Genomic DNA, 24,210 nt, shown 5'->3' on the forward strand with positions numbered 1-24,210 from the left:
GCATTCCACATGCACAATAGCTATAAAGTTAAAAAGTGTATTACAGGCATAGACAAGCAAATATTAATATACGATAGGGTAAATTATATAATAAAACACACATCAATGCTTGCCACTAGCTATTCATTTGCAGAATACTTATCAATAGGGGTTCAGCAGAACTTAGATTGTACTAGCAGATGTTTAGGTGGTTTGCAGTTGATAAGCAAGAGTTTCTGATGCATGATTGTATAATAATAGAAGCAACTAAAAACCTTTCCCTCTAAATTAGATCACTAGAAAGGAACTTTTGTAGAAATCATAAAGTAGAAGTGTTGGAATGGGCCAAGAAGGCCATCAAGTCCAACCCCCTGCTGTTGTAGGACACCAATTTACTCCATCCCACTCAGATGGTTGTCCAGTTTCTTTTTGAATAGTGTGAAAGATCCCACCATCTCTCTGGGCAACTGCTTCCACTGTGTTATTGTTCTGATAGTGAGGAACTTTTCCTGATCTAAATCTGTGTTGTCACCACTTGATTTGATTATTCTGTGTACTACACTCTGGTATCAGCAAGAAGAGATCTTGACCTTCCTCTTTGTGACAGCCTTTGATGCACTTTCAGAGGGATATTTTCCCCCTCAGTCTTCTTATCTCAAGGCAGAACATGTCCAGTTCTCTCAGTTTTAGCTCATATGGCAGTATTTCTAAGTCCCAGATCATTTTTGTTGCCCTTTCTAATTTTTCTACCTCTTTCTTAAATCTTGGTGCCCAGAACTGTGCACAGTGTTCCAGATGGGGTTTGACTAGTGAGGAGTATAGGGAAACTACTACTTCTCATGATTTGAGAATAATACTTCTATTAATGCATCCCAAAGTAGCATTTGCCCTTTTTGTGGCTTCATCACATTGTTGATGCATATTTACCCTGTTGTTCACAATTACTCTGAGGTCTTTTTCTTTTTCTTACTTTCTTTTCTGTAGAGCCATGTATTCCCCATCTTGTATTGATCCATTTGGTTTCTTTTTCCTTGGTGGAGGACTTGCCTTACTGAATCTTATTCAAGTTTATCAAGATCGCCCTGGATCTTCCTTCTGTCTTCTAGGGTGCTTGCTATTCCACCCAGTTTTCTATCGTCTGTAAATTTTATTCTTTCCTTATACTTCCTCATCCAAATCATTAATATAGATCTTGAAGAGCACTGGGCCTAGGACTGAACCCAACAGCACTGCACTAGTTACCTCCCTAAATTATTCTGATGGGATTTATTTTTGATAAATCCATGCATTTTTAAAAACCACTACATTTTGTTCAAGATGCTTGCAGACAGATTTTTTAATAGTGGATCTCTGCATGAAAGGACTTATGAGATTGGTTCTTTTACTGATCAGGAAATACTGAGCTAAGCATGTGTTCCATAATGTTCTTTTCCTTAATGATAACTGTACATCTGCCTACGTGAGCCTCCATTTTGCATCTTACTCTAGATGATAGATCTCAGGTTTCTCATAAGAACCAAAGTAGATCTCACTGCTCTAGTAGAATCGGTTAAAACAGATCCTGCAGGAATAACTTCTGTCCATTCTTAACTTACTTAATACACTTGGGCAGCTTCCTTCAACTTGATGCCCTCCAGATATTTCGAACTGCAGCTCCATTCAGCCTTCCTAGCATGGCCAATGATCAGGAATTGTTATTCAAAACATCTGTGCAACACCATATTGGGAACTTTAGAAAGCTATTTCACCATGTTTGAACCTTAGAAAGCTATTTCTCCTTATAATTTGATCTTGAAGCAAATTGATAGTAGCGTTCTAGGTATGTACTATATATGTATTCAAAACAGATGAAAGCAAATACTTTCACCCAGCAGTGTATTCCAATAGCAGATTAGTTACCTTTTATGTTCTACACTTGATAGTGTGCACTGTTTTGCTCAGTGTTATTGTTGCATGACATTCCATTAGACACACAGTTTATTTTTAGGTACAAGTCTATCAAACAGTTTCTTTTTTCCTTCCCTTCGTAGTGGGACTGTGAGTGCTCTTGAACAAGGAATCATATTACCACAAGAATCTTGTGGAAACAAAGAAGAAATATTGAACAAATGGGGAACTATAAATCTAGACCAACCCAAACCTGTACTGGTAATTAATCTTACTACTTTAAAAGAAATGCATTACATAATGAAGAAATTTTTCTAATTTACTCTGAAGTTCTGATGCCAGGTATATATTGTGTCTAGCCTGCTGAGGAAGAGCACAATTGCTATCAGGCTTTCTTTGAACTTGAAAGACAGGGTTACAGAAAAGTTAGTGCATATTTTTAATCATTGTTATGGTTCATGTTCAAATGAATTTTATGTTCCTTTAATAGGCATTTCTTGAAAAAAATATTTTTAATTCTATCCTTTCAGTCAAAGAAATCAAATAATTACTAACAGCTAAATGTTCTTTGGACTTTTTATATTAGTGTAGAAACTGATAGATAGCATATTATCTTCTTACATATTCTTATGTAATATTCTTACATAAAATATTCTTCTAACATATTGTAAGATATTCTTACATAATGACATAGAATTATCTGAAGGAGGAATTAAAGGCCGAATTCATAATCAGTTGGAGCTTTTCTAATAAACTTCAATAACTCTTGATCATGACATTTATATCATTTTGCTCCCTTTTCTTTCTTTTCTTTGAGACGAATGGAAGAAAAAGGTTAGCGAATCATATGCTATAATCATCGAAAGATTAGAAGATGACCTGCTAATCAAAGAAAAGGAACTTACAGAACTAAAGCATGTCTTCAGGTAAATAATTGTACTAACGTTTTTATTCAACTATTTAAGAACAGCAATTAACCAAATCCATGAAGTTATTGTGAGCTTAAGGTACAATCCAATCAGGATGACTATGGCACTCCATACCTGAACGTTTGCAGATAGCCTATGCACAGAGGCACAGAGGCAAAAGTCATTGGGTGATGGAGTCTATTGTTAGAATTGTTGCGCATGTTAGTTTGTCACATTCCAGTTTTCTGATCTGGGGAGACTAATTTGTATATTATATAAAAGAAAAATGTTAACTCAGAACTTTTATGCTAGTTTTGTGCTGAAAAAAAACCACTATGGTTTCTAAGCATTTTAAAATGCATTGCATCTATACGTAAGTCAATGGCACAAAAGGCAATTTGAAGGAATGGATATGAGATGAGAAGAGGCCAGAAGGTCACTTTGTAGTTAGGCCACATTTGATTGGCCTTTTCTGTGACCTGTGGGGATGGTGTGTGTGTGTGACAGAGAGAGAGAGAGAGAGAGAGAGAGAGAGAGAGAGAGAGAGAGAGAGATTTGACAGGTAATTGATACCCCTTTCTGACAGGAACTGAATAGATGTGGTGATTGGTAATGGCAATGACAATTTCTATTGCAGCATTTTAAAGCAGGCTCAAAATATACTGGATTATGTTTTATTTTTATAAAGAAATATGGAGGAAAATCTGCAATATTGATTACATTAGCAGCACAGGGGGAAGAAGCATTAACACCTTCTGTTCACACTGTCTTGGCTACTACCCACTTAACTACTCACTTATACGAGTGCTCTATTTTCCTTCCATGAACAGAAAAGTCACTAATCACCTCCCTTCCCCACCTTCTTCTATAGGTTAACATACAATGGAAAATGGGATTGTGCTCCTTTCTCAGAAAACAATTTAATAGTGCAGTCCCTACTCATTTCTGTATGAGCTATGCCCAAACTACATGTTTATCTTAGTTCACTAAAAATAAAGGAAAGTATCCTAATGCCATCACATTTGTTTTTTTCCCCCTTTTTAATTTTTTTGACAGGAAAAAAACCATAAATGCAATCACAACAAAAATAATATAACAAGAACACAATAATTAAAAAAGAATAAATGAAAGAGTGCACCCACCAACCCAGAGACCAATACTACCACCATACACATACTATAACAATTAATAATATATAATATACTTCACTTATACCCATATCCCCTCCAGAAATTCATATAATCTTGGTTGGGTTTACAGCCTTTGTCTTCTATCAGTACTGCTTTTTCAAAATCTTCCCTAATTTCATTATATTCATTTGCTTTCATTAACCCTTTTTTAATTGTTATTTCTGTTGTCACTTTATCATTAATTACCATATTCCAAATTTCATTATACCATTCATGCCTTTGCAAAACCCAATTCTGTTTGCAACCACATTTATTTTTGAAATATATTGCACAAGACGTGATGAACCATCGGTCAGAAACTAATAGGCAGGTAATAATATCACAGATAATATGGGCTTCCTAGTCAGGGATTACAAGGACATCAAGGAATAAGCAAACTTATCTAGAAGATGTAGGTTAGCATCTACAATATTGCTACATTAGTTACATGACTGTAATTATGCAAACTGGCTGTTTCACCAAACGTTTCTGTTGCCCTGGCCATCAATGCTGAAGAATCATCCTCTCTCTCTTGGGCAGCACAGCAATATCAAACATTTCCTAAACCTAATTGGAATAAAAATAGCTCATCGCAAATCTTATTATTCTCTTTTCTTAATTACTATGGAGCTTTTAAAATTGCAAGCAAAATACTCAGACAAATAGAGTAGTAGTAACAGGGTCTAGTAAGAGGCTACAAAAGAAGAGATTTTGAAACAGATGCCTAACTTATTGCCAAATTGGTAATTTTTGAAAAGGAAAACGAAAACTCCTTGTGAGTCCAAAAATGATTGTTTTAAACTTTTCAAAATTATAGTCTTCTATAACAAAATATTTTGGACACATTGCAAACAGCAGCAATATTCTCCACCAACTTTAAAATTCATTTTCAAATTGAGCCTCTAATTCAACCCTGCTGCAATTTTAATTGCTTCTCCTCCTCCTACTCCCTCAGCATTCCAGGCCTAAACAATGAGTGAGAGAAAGGGGTGCGGGGAAGCATCTGGTGTAACTACTTGTAATATGATATACACATGCCTTGTGTATGTATTTTTAGTAGTTGATGAACTTGGTGAAGTTCCGTTTACTTATTTACTCTGTTACTGGCTCTTCTAACTTTATTCTTATTAAGGAATTCTCTTTTGCTCTTCTGACATGCAGTGGTGGAAAAGAGGTCAGCAAGCACAGTTAATGAATCATTAAATGGCAGATTCGGTAACATTTTTAGTATATCTTGCATTTTTGCTAAAGCATGTTTGCATCAGGTGCAAATCCCACATTTCATTTTTTAATGAGGCAGTGTGGCTGTTCATCATATTTGAGGGACATAATATTAGAAATGGATGAGCAAGAACGGCTTCATTTTAATTATTCATTTCATACACATATGTCCTTGGTAGGCACCATGAAATTATTAGGCAATATTAAAATGTACCATGGCATTCCAGAATATGTGTAGAAGGAAATTACAAAATAAATTGTGTTTTGAACATACCAATGAGTAAGTGATAATTAGTGGCTTGAGAGTATGACATGCACACATGTGGTTCAATTAGTAAGGAAGTGCAAAAAATGAAGAAAATTGTATTTCTCTGTTAAGATTGATGTGGCTTTAAAATGAATCTCTCAGTTACATGTATGAAACACAGAAATGCTGTACTTTAGATTAATGGCAAGTGACAATGGAAAGTCTACAAATGTTTCTAAATGTGGTTTAATAAATCCACATCCTAGTTTTTTTCAAAAGCAAAACAAATAAATAATGCAACAATGTTCCATTTATTTAGTGTTCTTGGGTCTATATTCTCTCTGCATGGGTCATTATGGTTTTAAATTAGTCAAACATTGTGGAGGAGAATGTGTTGGCTGTGCTAGGGATGTTTCCTAATAAGATATTCTTAGTTATGTCATTCTGGGCAACATTGGTACTTGGTATACATTTAAAAAACTCTCATGTGCATTATGCAATGCCCTTTTTTCCCTTAGTTCCTTTCAACCCAATGAAAAGTCCCAAACAATATAGTAAGCAAATAATTTCTAATGACTAATTTCTAATAAATAATTTCTAATGAAATTATTTAGGCACAAGTTAGGAAAAAAGTCCTCTTTTTCCTAGGAAAAAAGTCAGCTGCCTTACCCCAAACATATTCAGCAGTAGAACAACCAAAGTCTCTTATACTGGCTGTATAAGCACTAGGTTCGGGATGAATCCTTTTGGAATCCAACTCCCAGAATCCATTCTTGGCTCAGCCCTGCAAAGCAGGCCAAGCCACGAGGAAGTCCACAAACACTCATAGACCCTCCAACTGCACAACTGGTAACATTCCCCAGCTGCCATTCCCAGTGGCCAAACTTCCTCCCTACTTGCTGCTACCATCAGCAGTGGTTTACACCTATGGAAAAGGGATGAAGTAAGCTGGCAGGCAAGCCACCATTCCCAGTGGTCAACTTTCTTCTTTATGCACTGCTGCCAGTGGACGAATGGTGCTGCTTGAGCAGTGTGTGAGGCACAATTCCTGGCAAGTGCCCTACAATCTTGAGGTGCACTCACCAGAAACTCAGTTTCTGGGACACTGCAGAACAGACTGCAGTCCAGGAAGCTGAAACTAGGGAATGCAGGGGGTGTTCCACTCAAAACAGCTTCCTTGCACCTCCCTAAGGAGCACATCATGCTTAGCTATGGCTTAATGCTGTGCACAAGAGCAGGAACAAGCCACATTAAGCTGTGGGAAATCATGGAGGACGGGGAAGTGCCAGGCGACTGCAGGAGGCTTAATGTTTTCCGTTCCTCAAGAAAGGAAAAAAAGAAGAGCCTGGGGCAGTCAGTCTGACATCCATCCCTGGGAAAATTCTGGAGCACATTGTAACACAGCCTGCAAACACCTTGAAAGCAACAGAGTGATTACTAGAACCAATGGGGATTTCTCAAGAACAAATCCTACCAGACTAATCTGATTTCATTTTTTGATTGGGTAACCTCTGTGATGGACTGTGGGAATATATAATATGTCTTGACTTTAGCAAAGCTTTTGACAAAGTGCCCTATGATCTCTTGATTAGTAAACTAGCCGAATGTGGGCTAAATGGAACAATCAGGTGGTTCCACAGTTGGCTACAGAACTGGATTCAACGAGTGCTCATCAAAGGCAACTTCTCAGACTGGGTAGACACAACAAGAGGAGGGGTACCAAAGAGTTCAGTCTGGGACCAAGTGTTCTTCAAGATTTCCATTAATGTTTTGGATGAGGAAGTGCAGAGAATGCTTAGCAGATCTGCAGATGACACAAAACTGGGTGGGATAGCTAAAGACAGAACCCTGGAAGACAGAAAGAAAATTCAGGGTTGAAATGCCATGCTAAAAACAACAGAATGAAATCAATAAGGTCAAATGCCAAGTTCTGTACCTAGGAAAAAGAGTCCAAATGCACTGTTACAACAATACTCAACAATACTGCAAGTGAGAAGGAATTGTTGTAGACCACAAGCTGAATATGAGTCAGTTACAGAAAGCTACAGAAAGCCAGATTCTGGCTAGGTATCAGGAAAAATTTCCTGATTGTTAGAACAATTGTTAGATGGTTGAAAGCTGTCCCAAGGCTTATGCGAATAGGACGGCATACAAAAACTCCAAATAAACAAACAAACAAACAAACAAACAAACATTACAACAATGAAACCAAATACGTAGGGAGATTGTGGGCTCTCCCATACTAGAGACATTCAAGGTACAACAGGACAGCCATCTGAGAGGGGTGCTTTAACCTGGAGTCCAGGATGGCCCTCTGGCCCCTTCTAAGTTCTCTGATTCTCTGAATCTTGCAAAGTACATTGACTCTGTCCCATTATTCTGGGAACAGGCTAACATGAATTCTTTATTTCCTTCTGCAGAAGAGATACTTTTTCTGTTTCAACATTCATACTCTTAAAACTGTGTTGAAGTAGGATTCAGGTCCAGCAGGTTATAAAACACACATATATACCTATACCAAAAAGGATGCAAAAATAGCTTGCTGAGAAATTAATTCTGAGATAAAAGGTATGGGACAGAGATAGGTATTATAGAAGTTACAGAAACCGTACATGAAAACAGCATATTACATTTTTTCTTGTACTGCATGGATTTCATACTCCATTAATGCTCCAGGTACAGAATGCTCCAGGTACAGAATAACAAAAAGGATGAGATAGTTTGAATAACTGAAATCCAGTGCTATAAAGCAGTCAGTCTTGTAATTAAAACTGTTAAGTAAGTTTTACATGGCCCTCTGACACCTTCCAAAACTATTATTTTATGATTCTATGTTTCTAGAGTTCGTATGATCTTCCTCTCTTCCCTTCCTCTAATAAAAGCAATTCAGAAGCTTTAGCTTCTGCATTTGTTTAATCCAAGATTGCCATGCAGTCTGAACCTTGCATAGTATCCTATATGAACTATGGTTAGTTTCAACAAGTCAGCACCACAAATCCATTTCATTCATTCATTCATTCATTGAATGCATTTTTATACTGTCATTTAGCCACCTTATTCTCTGCCATCCCCTTCTTCTTTTGCCATCAATCGTTCCCAGCATTAGGGTCTTCTCCTTCTCATTACATGGCCAAAGTATTTGAGTTTCATCTTCAGTATCTGGACTTCTAAACAGCAGTCAGGGTTGATCTCCTCTAAGACTGACTGGTTTGATCTACTTACAGTCCAAGCAACTCACAGGAATCTTCTCCGGCACCACAATTCAAAGGCCTCAATTCTTCAGTGCTTAGCCTTCCTTATGCTCCAGCTTTCACAGCCATACATTGCAACTGGGAAAACCATAGCCTTGACTACACAAACTTCTGCTGGCAGGGTGATGTCTCTACTTTTTAGTATGCTGTCTACATTTGCCATAGCTTTCTTCCCAAGGAGCAAGCGTATTTTAATTTCTTGCTGCAGTCCCCATCTGCGGTGATCTTGGAGCCCAAGAAAATAAAATTTGTCACTACCTCCATTTCTTCCCTATCTATTTGCCAGGAAGTGAGAGGACCGGATGCCATGATCTTAGTTTGCCATAATCTTAAACTTAATGTTGAGTTTCAAGCCAACTTTTGCACTCTCCTCTTTCACCCACATCGAGAGGCTCTTTAGTTCCTCTTCACTTTCTGCCATTAGAGTGGTATCAACTGTATATTGAAAGTTGTTGATATTTCTCCCGGCAATCTTAATTCCAACTTGTGATTCATCTAGCCCCGCCTTTCACATGACGTGCTCTGCATATAAGTTAAATACGCAGAGTGACAGTATGGAGCCTTGCCATACTCCTTTCCCAATTTTCATGGGAATAGTAGAATAGTAGTCCCATGTCCAGTTCTCACTGTTGCTTCTTGACCCGCATATAGGTTTCTCAAAGACAAATAGGATGATCTGGTACTCTCATGTTTAAGAACTTGCCACAATTTGTTGTGATCCACACAATCAAAGGCTTTAGCATAGTGAATGAAGCAGAAGTAGATGTTTTTCTGGAACTCCAGAAATTGTATGTTGGCCATTTGATCTCTAGTTCCTCTGCCTCTTCGAAACCCTCCCTGTACTTCTGGTAGTTCTCGATCCACATACTGCTGGAGCCTAGCTTGTAGGATTTTGAGCATAACTTTGCTTGCACGTGAAATGAGTGCAATGGTGTGGTAGTTTGAAGATTCTTGGCATTGCCCTTCTTTGGAATTGGAATTGGAATGGAAACTGAACTTTTCCAATTCTGTGGCCACTGCTGACTTTTCCAAATTTGTTGACATATTGAGTGTAGCACTTTAACTGCATCATCTTTTAGGATTCTGAATAGCTCAGCTGGAATACTGTCTCTTCCACTAGCTTTGTTGTTGCTCAGACTTCCTAAGGCCTTTTTGACTCCATATTCCATGATATCTGTCTCGAGGTCAGTGACCACCCCATGGTGGTTATCAGGGATGTTAAACTCTTTCTTGTATAGTTCTTCTGTGTAATCTTGCCACCTCTTTTTAATCTCTTCTGCCTCTGTTAGGTCCCTGCCATTTTGGTCTTTCCCATTCTATAGTTTTCTTCTATTTCTTTACAGTGTTCATTTAAGAAGGCCTTCTAGCTATTCTCTAAGATTCTGAGTTCAGTTGGGTATATCTTTCCCTTTTTTCCTTGCCTTTCGCTTCCCTTCTTTCCCCAGTGTAAAGCCTCCCCAGAGAGCCGCCTTGTTTTCCTGCATTTCTTTTTCTTTGGGATTGTTTTAGATGCTAACTCTTGTACAATGTTGCAAAACCTCCATCCATAGTTCTTCAGGCACTCTATCAGATCTAATTCCTTAAATCTATTTGTCACCTCTACTGCATATCCAGCAGGAATATGATTTAGGTCATATCTGAGTGGCCTAGTGCTTTTCCCTACTTTTTTCAATTTAAGTCTAAATTTTGCAACAAGGAGATCATAATCTAGCCAAAGTCAGCTCCTAGTCTAGTTTATACTGACTGTATAGAGCATCTTCATCTGATGACGTCCATGTGTAGAGTCATCTCTTGGGTTGTTGGAAAAGAGTTTGCTATGACCATCGTATTCTCTTGACAAAATTCTGCCAGCCTTTGCCCTGCTTCATTTTGTACTCCAAAGCCAAACTTGCCTGTTATTCTGGTTATCTTTTGGCTTCCTACTTTAGCATTCCAATCCACCATGATGATAAGGACATCTTTTTTTTTTTTTTTTTTTTGGTGTTAATTCTAGAAGGTGTTGTAGGCCTTCATAGAACTGGTCAATTTCAGCCTCTTCAGCATCAGTGGTGGGGTCATAGACTTGGACTACTGTGATGTTAAATGGTTTGCCTTGGATTCAAACTGAGATCATTCTGTCATTTTGGAGATTGTATCCCAGTTCTGCTTTTCCTACTGTTTTATTTACTATGAAGGCTACTCCATTTCTTTTGAGGGATTCTTGCCTGCAGTAGTATACCCGATGGTCATCTGAATTAAATTCACCCATTCCTGTCCATTTTAGTTCGCTGATTCCCAAGATGTCGATGTTCAATCTTGTCATCTCATGTTTGACCACATCCAGCTTACCTTGATTCATAGATCTTACATTCCATGTTCCTATGAAATATTATTCTTTACAGCATCGAACTTTCCTTTCACCAGCATATACATCCGCCACTGAGTGTCCTTTCATCTTTGACCCAGTCACTTCATTTTTTCTGGCACTACTAGTACTAGTCCTCTGCTCTTCACCAGTACCACATTGGACAGCTTCCGACCTGAAGGACTCATCTTCCAGCATCATATCTCTTTGCCTGTTGATACTGTTCATGGGTTTTTCATGACAAAGGTACCCTTCTTTCATGGCAAGGAAATGGGTTGCCATTTCCTTCTCCAGTGGATCACCTTTTGTGATCCATGAAGGGGTGCATACATTTAGATGGAAAGAAATGGAACTAATTATAGGAAAATGGAAATATGAGCCCTGACTTGGGGTGGGGGGAGCTTCATCTCAAAGACAAGAGTGTTTGTGTGAGTAAAAATACTCAGAAACCTACACTACTACTCTATTGCTTGCATAGAAGAAGGGTATGAAGGGGCAGCTGTGGGAGATAGAACTGTGCTGGATTATTATACTTCTTAGCCAGAGGTGAGAGTACTAGTCTAGAGAAAGGAGCAAAAGCATGGGCTCTTCTGCCTAAGGATGTAGGACTTGTTCACATTTTGATAAAAAAACATATCACATTTTCAAATCAGTATAAGAACTAGAGTACAATTATCCTTTGGTGTTTGCTCTTTTCAAAATTTTGCAATGTGTTTCTCTTAACAAAATAAATACATAACAAAGCTTAAACAAGGGAAGAGTGCACCAACAGGGATATATTTTTGGAGAAATGCATAAAACAACATTATAATAAGGAAAATGATTTACAAAATTAGTATGTATGAAGTAATTTCCATAAAATGCGTAGACAGGTTTATGCAGAGTTTTTTAAAAATGAAAACTTCCAATGGAACAAATAAGAGAAACAAGAATAATATTTTGACAAGTCATTCATCATCTAGTTTATGAACCACTAAAGTTCAGGGGTCCATCTTGTCCTGTCTTAACCTGTGATAAAATAATATCCTGATATATGAAACTTGCTGTTAGCCCTTGCAACAGGGTGGGATGTAAACTGAAATCAGTGACTATGTTTCAAATTCAAAGGATAATCAATTTTGAAAGCTGTGTGAGCAGAGCTAGAATCTTGCTGTGTCTGTACAACCTTATTAGCTTTCCAAAATAGTTTCTCAGTAAAGTATTCTACAAGATGCAAATTGTGTTCTTCTGTAAAATCTTTGTTTTTCAGCTCCAATGAAGCCTTCAGCAAAGTTAATTTGAATTACCGTACAGAAAATGGGCTGTCTCTTCTTCATTTGGGTTGTATTTGTAATGGTAAGTTTTCGAGCTAGGATCCTTTATTGTCATTTGCTTATTTTTACTTCTTTTTAATAAACCAAATCTGTTATTACTTTTTAATTTGTTTGCCTCTTTGGCACTATTCCTGTTGAATAGTATCAGGTATAATTAAAAATGTGCAAAGAAAATAAACCTATAAGGGTAGAACAGTCATACTGTTCAGATAATACAAAAATGAGTTCTTAGTAATTATAATCAAGGAATAATACATTAGTAGATATTAGAAAGTAATATTTAAGGGACATATATAATATTTTATTATATGTTTCATTTTCTAATATAGCTTGATAGCTTCTAATTAACTGTACAAGCATATATAACTCTGAGGTGAAAATACGCTATGACATGTTTTCTTCATTTGATGCTGGGTGTTTGTTTTTATAATGTATTATTTTAAGACACTTTTATTTCCAATATTTATTTTGCAGGTAATAAATCACACATTAGGACTCTTATGCTGAAGGGGTTACGTCCATCTAGATTAACAAGAAATGGCTTTACAGCTTTGCATTTAGCAGCTTACAAGGTCAGCAGACTCTAATTAATTAATCAAGCTAATTAATCAGCTTGATTGATTTACAGTCTTTTTTTCTGTCTTTCTCTGCCTCACTGGTATTCCCTCCATTATCCAGATGTATACCCATTTTGCATGGGTTAAAACCATAGAGAAATTGCCTTCTCTTCCCCCTCACTGCTTTCAGAGTGGTAGCAGCAAAGTACAGTGAAAGAGCAGGCAACTGAGTGTGAGTTTTAGATGGCACAAAGAAAGGGAGGGAAGAGCTTTTCAGAATACACTCTGAGTTAGAAAAGTACTGCTATGGGAAGGAGGGTTGGCTTGTCATAATTCTTGCTGGAGTTCAGCTGCTGGAGTTAATAATCCAGGCCTGGGATTATAAATGCTCTGTCTCTGTTACCAAGAGACTCAAGCAAGGAACACATTTTGAACTTGAACATATGTACTTGAATATGGCATGTTTTGTAAGAAGTGCTCTTTCATTAGGTTTGTCAATTAGACATTCCTGGGGTTTATTTGTTGGGAATTGCCCTACAGGTGATGCAATTGACACTCAAACATTAATATCTTTTTGCACTTGTTTTCCATATTTTAGCTACTTTATCAATGCTGTGAATAGTCATGGGAAATTATAGCATATTCATTAAGACAATTCATTTTTAGAACCCAAAATTCAAAAGGTATTATTTGATACTGATTAGTTTTTCTTGAAGCTTTTTTAAAGTCTTTTGTTCATATAGTCAGAAGCATCTTGTTTATATAATGCAGCTGGGAAAAAATAGAACGGAATCAGGCTGGTTAGATTAGTTTATGAAAGAGTTTGATCACTGAGCTACTTCTAGGAGGTTTTTTCTCAAATGTTGATAATGTCTAATCATGGGGAATATCTAGATGTTAATAATATGATCATAGGAAGGTCCCCTATACTGAGTCAGACCATTGTCATTCTAGCTCAGCACAGTACACGATACTGGAAGCAGCTCTCAGGGCTGCAGATAGATTTCCTAGCCAGCCCTAGTTGGAGCTGCTGGGAATTGAAACTGGGACTTTTCTGCATGCACTATGCTAGGGCCCTTCCCAAGAATGACTTTTTAATACAATGAGACTATCTTTATTTCAGGACAATGCAGAACTTTTAACAGCTTTGCTGCACAGTGGAGCTGACATTCAACAAGTTGGCTATGGGGCACTTACAGCTCTCCATATTGCTACAATAGCTGGTCATCATGAGGTATTTCTCTTTTGCATGAACTGCTACAATAATTAGAGGCAAGGCAGGACACATATGAAAGTTATGACTGGCCAACATGAGAGGGAAGGAAGGGAAACTCTGCTAAGGACAAAGGAAGTTTTGTTTATGGATATTTTGTGGCCCTTTGGAAATGTTACTTTTAAAGAAACTAAAACTATATATGTGACAATTAAAGAAAGGCAGCTTAAAATCATGACCCTTCTTCCCCTAAGACTGTGTATGAAATGCCTTAGAAAGTACTGATATCTCTATTCTTTCACGTATTTTGATAATACTCTGAAGTAAATGAAAGATATTGTATGAAATCTGTCTTGAATAATATTTCATACCTATAGTTCAGTGGTTCCCAAACAGAGCCCTAGGATTCTGCAAAAGCCTTTTAGGGGTTCCATGAAAAATCTCAAAAATCAAATTTAAAATGGATTCACAGGAGGCCAACTATTCAATTAGTTGGTGTCCAAGCAGCAAACAAGGAAATGCATCACATCATTCCTTATTTGGTTCCTAGGACTCTATTGTGTAGTGTTAGGAATAATTAAAAGAATTCATTTGGGATATTACCATATAATTGCTTTATTCATGCATTATTTTTAAAATGCTGCATAACCTACTATGTTATGCAAAGCAGGCAATATGAGCAGCTGAAAGAAGGAAGAATGTCATGGGTTCACAATGCTTAGTAAAAATCAGAGACAAAGCTAGAATTCTACAGGGAAAAAAATGTCTTCAGAAAGGTTCCATCACCAAAAAAGTTTGGGAACCACTGCTATAGTTATCACAAGTATTTGGTCTTTTCAAACCGATGGAGTATCTTTAGGAACCGTACATTGAAGCATAATATTCCAAATATGCAAACTTTATCCACATATCTGAAAAGCTAATTGTCACCTGTTAATTGTCCTTGCCCTTTGGCACCTGGGTGTGTTCACATGTCACAAAAACCAATTGTGCTAAAATTCTTTGATTCTTTCCCCTGTGAGCCGGTGTAGTGAAGAGAGTTAAGAGTGTGGGACTGGGACTCAGGCAATTTGGGTTCTAGTCCCTGCTCAGCCATGGAACCAAGCGGATGACTTTGGGCCAGTCACAGACTCTCCTCTCACATGAGAAGAGTCCCACGACTGCTCCATTCTTTCCAAACTGCTCCGTTGCCTTGGGCTTTCTACCATGATGGGTTCATACTACACAAGAAGCTATCATGGTAAGCTGAGATTATGCAACGAGCTATTGTATCTTATCTTGGTTTCTGAGGGCAAAAATTGCTATGATGAAATAACACAACTCAGTTCAGATAGTACCACCATGGCTTTTCATGTCATACAAACTCAGTAAGTTAATTTTTATTAATTCTGTAGTTTTCCAAGCTCAGCCTATTTTTTATGACTCCTGTTTCAAGAACCAGCTAATGAACAATAGAAAGATGTTAAGCACTATATGCTATTTTGCACAGCAGGAATTCCTGCAGCATGGTTTATATACTTTTGCTTTACATTTATGAAGATACATTTTTGTTTTGCAGTGTGCATCATCCTTTGCCACTATTTCTGAAGAACTCTCTCTCCTCTCCCCTCCTCTCCTCTCCTCTCCTCCCCTCTCAATGGGGCATGTTTCAGACAAGGCTTTTATCAGACCAACACCCTTCCCCAGTGACAGAAGTTTACAGGAGGTCCAAATATCAGAATTATCTTTTAGTTGTAACCCTCCTATGCCTTTCCGTTGCTTCCTTTGGCTTTTTTTTTTTTTAAGTACAAAGAGTTATGTTAAGTAAAAAAAGATTGAACAGTTTTACAATGCTTCCTAACCTCTACCTGGAAGCAGCCTAAGTTTACATGCTTATCAGGACAGGGCAGGGCCATCTTAACACATGGGCCTGATGGGCACTTGCCCGTGGGCCCCATACTAATCTGTGCATGTAAACCCATGGAAAATTGGAAAACTTCCAAAATTAACAGTAGTTGTAGTTGTTGTAGGGGCCCCAGTACACTGCTTTGCCCGGGACCCATAATGCTGTTAAGACAGCCCTGGAACAGGGTGCATTTGTGCATCAGTATAAGTCCAAACACTGAGAAGAGTACAGTTGTACACTGATTCAATAATGGAATCAGGGTATTGCAATTCTGTTCAGACTATCATGGAAAAGAATTGTGCAAATAACAGGCTGGGCCATCCTAGTCTACAATGGAAATAACTTGGGGAACCTGTATTATATTCCCAAATTTGTTTCAGGCATTTTGCAAACTAACTCTTCTCCTGAACCTACTCTTAGCTCCTGAGTTATGGTCCATTGCAACACATGATAGACTCATTAGATGGCCCAGGAGGCCCCTTCTGACTCGCTCTGTTTCTGTGTTTCATTGAATTGCGTATAAAATAATAATGTTAATATATAATTAAATATAAATAAATATTATTGGCATTAATATTTAAAATAAATGGTAATATACATTATAATTATTTGTAAATACCAAAGTGGGCACCTTTGGATGAGAGGTAAACACCTATGTAAACAGATGAATGCAAGACTTATTGCCGAATGACCAGAGTACATACACAATGCATGAATAACGTCCTAAGGGATAGGGGATATAGGAAAGGGGAATCAATGTAACTCACAACGGTACCCTGGAAGTGATTGAACCCAAAATTTCTTGGATTGCAGGGAAGGCAAGTGCCAACACCTTGGGTTGGGCTGGGTTGGGCTGGCAGCTGCAGTCAGTGTGACTACTTAACTGGCAATTGCTTATGTATCATACAAGTAAAATGACTACCTCTTGAATCTAGGCACTGGGAAAGGCAAAGGGTTTATGGACAATGACATGGCTAGATCAGTTTTCACAGAATTAATCCAAAAATTAAAACTCAGCTTTTGGAGTTTATATATTATAAACATATAATGTAAGTTTCAGTATATATTTTCTCATAAGTCACTGAATTTCCCAGGTTTCACAGAACAAAATTGAAAGCATGCAGCTATACTTACACATACTTACACATATATATTGTTCTATAAAGTTTAATGGTTCAATATACGTAAGCCTTCATTCATATGCAGTAACATGCTTATGAAATAGCTCATTTGTTCCTGGGCCAACCCTAGTGTGGTTGCAGTAGACACGAGACATACCTTAGTAGACATTAAAGCGCAAGTGCCTTCATGGCCTTAAATATCACAATCAAAATGTCGCTGCAGTATGAAGCTATAGCACAGATGCTAACACCAAATTAGGTTGTAAGATACTAACACACCCTCCCTTCATTGCTTTTCAACCCTTTTCAACCAGAACTAAAGCCTGGTCATAGGTAGATTCTAACAAAAGAATAGATGTCCACAGCTGTACATACCATTTTTTTGTTTGTGAGTATCTCTACTAACACTCCTGTGTAAATTCCAGATTCCAACTCTTATGGTTACACTAATGAACTGTGCTTTTGTATGGGTTTGTTCTGGTAGGGTTAATCAAAGGCAGTTACAGAAAGACAAAGTTATTGCAGTTGTATATGGATTTTACAAAGAATTCTGTGGTCTTTCCCTTAAAATTTCCTGTATGGATTTCCTGTAAAGTACACAATAGCCAGCATCCTCTAATTAGAATTCACTTTTATTTTCATGTATACAGAGACCTCATTTCAATCACTTCAATCTCTTTTGCTTGTTGACTTGGAAATGCTTTGTTTCAGTCTAATTTTATAGATATACACATGATATAGTGAAAGCATTTAATGTCAAGAAGAGAATTACTTTTATAATGGAGGGTTGTTAAGTTGTACATATAATCTTAAATGCACATCTACATGTGCTCATTATTCATTTGGCTAAATCAGTCAGCAATAACTAAAATTATTTGTATATAAAAACTAAAAGAACTGGTAAAAATGGAAAAAGAAACTGTAGAAACCTGTTTAATGAAAATAAGTGGTGTTTTTCAGATGATAAAAGAATAACACAGGAACACTGAAAGTTGTTTTCATCTCTGCCTATTTAGTAAGTACAACATGACTAAAATGAAATTTCTGGACAAGCTTGTGACATTTGCAGTAAATTACTCATAGAATAATCGAATAGCAGAGTTGGGTTATGAAGGCCATTGGGTCCAACCCCTGCTGTAGCAGGACACCAATTTACACCGTCCTGCTCAGATGGCTTTCCAGTTTCTTTTTGAATGTTTCTAGTGTCAGAAAGCCCACCACCTCTCTAGGCAGCTCGTTCCACTGTTGTATTGCTCTGACAGTGAGGAAGCTTTTCCTGATGTCCAGCCTGAATCTGGCTTGTCACAGCTTGAATTGATTATTTTGTGTCCTACACTCTGCTATCAGCAACAAGAGATATTTACCTTCCTCTTCGTGACAGCATTTGAGGTGCTTGTAGAGAGTTACCATGTCCCCTCAGTCTTCTCTTCTCAAGGCTGAACATGCCCAGTTGTCTCAGTCTTTCCTCATAGGGCAAGGTTTCCAAACCCTGCATCATTTTTGTTGACCTCCACTGGACCATTTCTAATTTTTCTGCATCTTTCTAACATTTTGGTGCTCAGAACTGGACAAAGTATTCCAGATGGATTCTGGCTACTGAGCAGTATAGTGAAATTATTGTTGTTGTTCTTGTTCTTAGTTGCAAAGTCACATCCGACCCATCATGATCCCATGGGCAACATTCCTCCAGGCCTTCCTGTCCCCCACCATCCCATGGAGTCACCTTAAGCTCACACCGACTGCTTCAGTGCCTCCATCTAGCTACCACATTCTCTGCTGTCCCTTTCTTCTTTTGCCATCTATTGTTACCAGCATTAGGTTCTTCTCTAGTGAGTCCTTTCTTGTCATTAGATGGTCAAAGTATTTGAGTTTCATCCTCAGTATCTGGCCTTCTAAAAAGCAGTCAGCGTTGATCTCTTCTTAAGACTGACTGGTTTGATCACCTTGTGGTCCAGGGGACACACAGGAGTCTCCTCCAGCACAACAAATCAAAGGCCTCAATTCTTTGGCGCTCGGCCTTCCTTACGGTCTAGCTTTCACAGCCATACATTGCAACTGGGAAAACCATCGCCTTGACTGTATGCACATTTGTCTGCAGGATGATGTCTCTGCTTTTTAGTATGCTGTCTAGATTTGCCATAGCTTTCTTCCCAAGGAGCAAGCGTCTTTTAATTTCTTGCTGCAGTCCCCGTCTGCGGTGATCTTGGAGCCCAAGAAAATAAATCAATGAAGCAGAAGTAGATGTTTTTCTGGAACTCTCTAGCTTTATCCATGATCCAGTGTATGTTGGCAATGTGATCTCTAGTTCCTCTGCCTCTTCCAAACCCTGCCGGTACTTCTGGTAGTTCTCGGTCCACATATGTCTAGAGCCTAGCTTGTAGGATTTTGAGCATCACTTTGCTAGCATGTGAAATGAGTGCAATGGTGCTGTAGTTCAAACATTCTTTGGCATTGCCCTTCTTTGGAATTGGAATGGAAACTGACCTTTTCCAGTCCTGTGGCCACTGTTGAGTTTTCCAAATTTGCTGGCATATTGAGTGTAGTTCTTTAACTGCATTGTCTTTTAGGATTTTGAATAGCTCAGCTGGAATACTGTCTCTTCCACTAGCTTTGTTGTTGCTCAGACTTCCTAAGGCCCATTTGACTTCACATTCCAGGATGCCTGGCTCGAGGTCAGTGACCACCCCTTCGTAATTATCAGGGATGTTAAGCTCTTTCTTGTATAGTTCTTCTGTGTAATCTTGCCACCTCTTCTTAATCTCCTCTGCTTCTGTTAGGTCCCTGCCATTTTGGCCCTTTATAATGCCCACTTTGCATGAAACATTCCCTTCATATCTCCAATTTTCTGGAAGAGATCTCTGGTCCTCCCCATTCTATTGTTTTCTTCTATTTCTTTGCACTGTTCATTTACGAAGGCATTCTTATCTTATCTATCTATTCTCTGAAATTCTGAATTCAGTTGGATGTATCTTTCCCTTTTTCTCTTCTTTCCTCAGCTATTTGTAAAGCTTCCTCAGACAGCCATTTTGCTTTCTTGCATTTCTTTTTCTCTGGGATGGTTTTAGTTGCTACCTCTTGTACAATGTTGTGAACCTCTGTCCATAGTTCTTCAGGCACTCTGTCTATCAGATCCAATTCCTTAAATCTATTTGTCACCTCTACTGTATATTCAGCGGGAATATGATTTAGGTCATACTTGAGTGGTCTCGTGCTTTTCCCCACTTTGTTCAATGTAAGCGTAAATTTTGCAACAGGAAGCTCATGTTCATGGTGCAACAAGCACCATCATATCTCCCCTTAATCTTCTCTTATCAAGTTCTATATCACTTCTATAACACCCAATGGCCTAAGTTTATAACAGAACTTAAAAATATTCACATACCAAGATATATGAAAAATGAAACTCTGTTTCAAAATGTTGGGTGGTCATATTTTATTAACAGACCACACTTTTGGTTTGGGCTACTTACATCATTTAATTTACAATGTCACAATATTGGGTAATCTTTTCCATGTTAAGCTCTAGTTTTCTTTCGACATTTTCAACTGTTGTTTGTTGTGTCCACGATCAATTTCATTAATTTGTCTAGGAAATGGAAAGCTTGTATTTTATAAGCAATCCAATATTCAGTTTTTCTTGTTGCCTTAAAAAATGGACACTTATTGAGAAGAAAACCGCATAAAGTGCTGTGCTTGTCTTTGTTCCTGGCTTTTAAGCTTCTGCTATTCCACAATCTACGTCCAGTAACATTTTGCAATCTACAGTAAAAGTGAATTTTGGGAATTGGGGAATGAATAACTTTATAGTCTGCTGTAAATTACTTTTATGGATGATATGCCATATGTAATCTATATAGCATCCAGACAGAACTGGATAAGTGTTCCTAAATTGCTTTCCAAAGCTGCTGCAAACTGACCTGTTGATAATGCCTGCATCTACAGAAGGAACTATCCTTCTTAAAATGGGAAAGCACAATGTTATTTTAGTTACCTTTCTTGTTGCTGTATTTGCAGATAACCAGTAAATCCACCATGAATCTTATTCACTTCAGGGGACTGGATGTTTCAAAGGCACCAGGCCCTGACAGGTTACACCTGAGAGTACTTCAGGAGTTGGCAAGGATACTCTTGTTTCCACTGGCCACCATTTTTGAGGCCTCAAGGAGAACGGGTGAAGTTCCAGAGGACTGGAGGGTGGCACCAGTGATCCCAATCTTCAAAAAGAGTAGCAGAGGGGACATGGGGAATTACAGGCAGGTTAGTCTTATGTCCATTCTGGGAAAGACAATGGAAAGGCTCATAATAGGGAGAGATCTAGAAACCCTAGGTAGGGAAAGGAGATTAGCAGCCATCCAACACAGCTTCCTCAAAAACAGCTCCTGTCAGATGAAACTATGTCAAGTTTTCGAGATTGCTAGATGGAGGGGACGCAGTGGATATGGTTTACCTGGATTTCAGCAATGCCTTTGAAAAAGTGCCACATGATATCCTGGTTGAGAAATTGAGGACTTTTGGGATAGACCAATGCAATGCTTAATGGATTAGAGCATTATTGATGGACCAGAAGCAGACCAGAAGTAATTACTAGTGGGGAATCATCAGGATGACAATGATGAACAGCCAGTTACAAGTAGAGTCCCTCAGGGCTCTGTCCTGGGACCAATCCTCTCCAATCTTTTAAAAAATGACCTGGAAGAGGGGATGACCAATCTGCTGATCAAATTTGCAGACAATACAAAAATGGTAGTGCTGGCCCCAGCTGAAGAGCAGGTACTCTGGATCCAGAAGGATCTGGACAGACTGTGGAAGTGAGAGAAGGACAACAGGATGGTGTTCAATGTGAATGAGTGCAAGCTCTTGCAATTGGGGCATAGGAATGTGTGTTATCAGTACAGGTTAGGGGACAAGTGGCTGGAGATCAGCACTTGTGAAAATGATCTCGGGGTACTGGTCAATTACAGGCTAAACATGAGTCAGCAGTGTGATGCGGTGGTCAAGAGGGCGATACCACTCTAGGATGCATAGCCAGAATTGTGGCTTCTAGATCATGAGAGGTATTACTGCCACTCTATGCAACTCTGGTGCACCCCGAGCTGGAGTATAATGTTCAATTTTTGACCCCTCATTACAGGTAAAAAATAGCCAGGTTAGAGTTGGTGCAGGGAAGGGCCACATTGCATCCTCCTCCTCCTTCTCATCATCATCATGGTTGCTAATGAGTACTCAAACCACTACCACACATTTAAAATATGACACCTTATTTTCAGTTTTGGAAGTAAAAGAAGTTTATTCCCATGAGCACCACTCCTAAACTTCTATCTATCTAGGAACCAAATCTCGGAGCATAACTGACTTGTGAAGGCTTGTAATATTTGAAGATTCCATTTGGCATCTATGTTTATCTTCACAGCCCCTAATCCCTGTGTAAAAGGAAACAGCCCCTGAAAGGTGATGTGCAAAAATGGTGTTATGTATACTGTTGCTCTGATATAAGGGATGGGGTGCAATGGGATAGAATGTGGTGCACTTGGGGATCTGGTAGAGGTGGTCTGGGTGAAAATAAGGGGCTTTGACGGGGAGGAACCTGACAGTGGGGGTATGTTATCACTCTCCAAGTCAACCTGAGACGCTGGATGAAGCCCTGACAGAGGAGATTTGAAAAATAATTCAGGAGGGGGGCACAGTAATTATGGGACATTACAATATCAGATACTTTGGCCACCTAATGAGAAGGAAGGACTCCCTGGAGAAGAGCCTAATGCTGGGAACAATAAATGGCAAAAGAAGAAGGGGACGGCAGAGACTGAGGTGGCTATATGGAGTCACTGAAGCAGTTGGGGTGAGCTTAAGTGGACTCCGGGGGATGGTGGAGGACAGGAAGGCCCGGAGGAATGTTGTCCATGGGGTCGCAATGGGTTGGACATGACTTCGCGACTAACAACAACAACCACAATCTCCCAGATATTGGTTGGGAGTATCACTCGGCAAGGACAGCCAGGTCTTATCGCTTCCTAGACTCTATAGAGGGAGGGTTTTTCACACAGAGGGTCCGGAAGGTGACTGTGGGAGGAAATATCCTTGACTAGGTCTTGACAAACAGGGAGGAGGTGGTAGATGGGATGCAGATTAGGGGAACTCTGGATGCAAGTGATCACAATCCTTTGGTTTGAGATGAGAGAAATGGGGACAAGCAGCAGGTTGAATATTAGAAGCTGGGACTTCACGAGGGCCAACATTGGTGAATTGAAGGCCAGAGTATGGAAAGTATCCTGGGACAGCATACTGGAAGGCAAGGAAGTTCAGGAGGAGTGGATGGCAATCAAAAGGGAGGCCTTGGAGGTGCAAACCTTGATGATACCACTAGTTAGTAAGGGAGGGAGGGAAAGGGGAGTGCCACCATGGATGTGAAAGGAGGTGGTAAAAGGGATTAGACGTAAGAGGAACATCCATAGGAAATGGCTACTGGGGCAAGTACAGAAAAGGGTATACCAGGAGGAGGAGGCTCATTGCAGAAGGATTCTTTGCAAGGCTAAAGCTGGTTACACCTGAGGATACTTAGGAAGTTGGTGGGGGTACTCTCACATCTTCTGGCCTCATGGAGAATGGGTGAGGTTCCAGAGAACTGGAGGGGTGGCATCAGTGGTCCCAATCTTCAAAAAGGGTAGCAGAGGAGACATGGGGAATTACAGGCCAGTTAGTCTTATGTCCATTCTGTGAAAGACAACAGAAAGGCTTATAATAGGAAACACTCTGGATTCCTTAGATATAGAAGGTTGGTTGATGGTCACACAACACAATTTCTGCAAAAACAGGTCCTGCCAGATGAACCATGTGGAGTCCTATGTCAAGTTTTCGAGATTGCTAGATGGAGGGGACACAGTGGATGTGGTTTACCTGGAATTCAGCAAGGCCTTTGACAGAGTACAGCATGATATCCTGGTTGAAAAACTGAGGAGTTTTGGGATAGACTGATGCAGTGTATGATGGATTAGGGCATGGCTGACAGACCAAAAACAGAGGGTTACTATTAGTGGGGAATCATTGAGATGGCAGACAATGATGAGTGGGGTCTCCAGGGCGCAGTCCTGGGACCAATCCTGTTCAATCTTTTCATC

General features: G+C 39.0%; 1 protein-coding gene across 2 annotated transcripts in view; it reads left to right on the forward strand.

Moving 5' to 3' along the window:
- The first annotated feature begins 1,977 nt into the window (after positions 1-1,977).
- The window catches only part of LOC123028671 (serine/threonine-protein kinase TNNI3K), a 133,991-nt gene continuing 111,758 nt past the window's right edge, over positions 1,978-24,210 (forward strand). For both annotated transcript variants that reach the window (XM_044440811.1, XM_044440821.1), the window contains exons 1-5: positions 1,978-2,127; positions 2,684-2,792; positions 12,256-12,341; positions 12,794-12,891; positions 14,000-14,110. In XM_044440811.1, coding sequence (XP_044296746.1) covers positions 2,088-2,127; positions 2,684-2,792; positions 12,256-12,341; positions 12,794-12,891; positions 14,000-14,110 — 444 coding nt within the window. In that variant the 5' untranslated portion in view covers positions 1,978-2,087. The remainder of the gene's footprint in view (positions 2,128-2,683; positions 2,793-12,255; positions 12,342-12,793; positions 12,892-13,999; positions 14,111-24,210) is intronic.

This window comes from Varanus komodoensis, unplaced genomic scaffold, assembly GCF_004798865.1.
Source record: "Varanus komodoensis strain SLA01 unplaced genomic scaffold, ASM479886v1 scaffold1, whole genome shotgun sequence".
In the NCBI taxonomy this organism is placed as follows: Eukaryota; Metazoa; Chordata; class Lepidosauria; order Squamata; family Varanidae; genus Varanus; species Varanus komodoensis.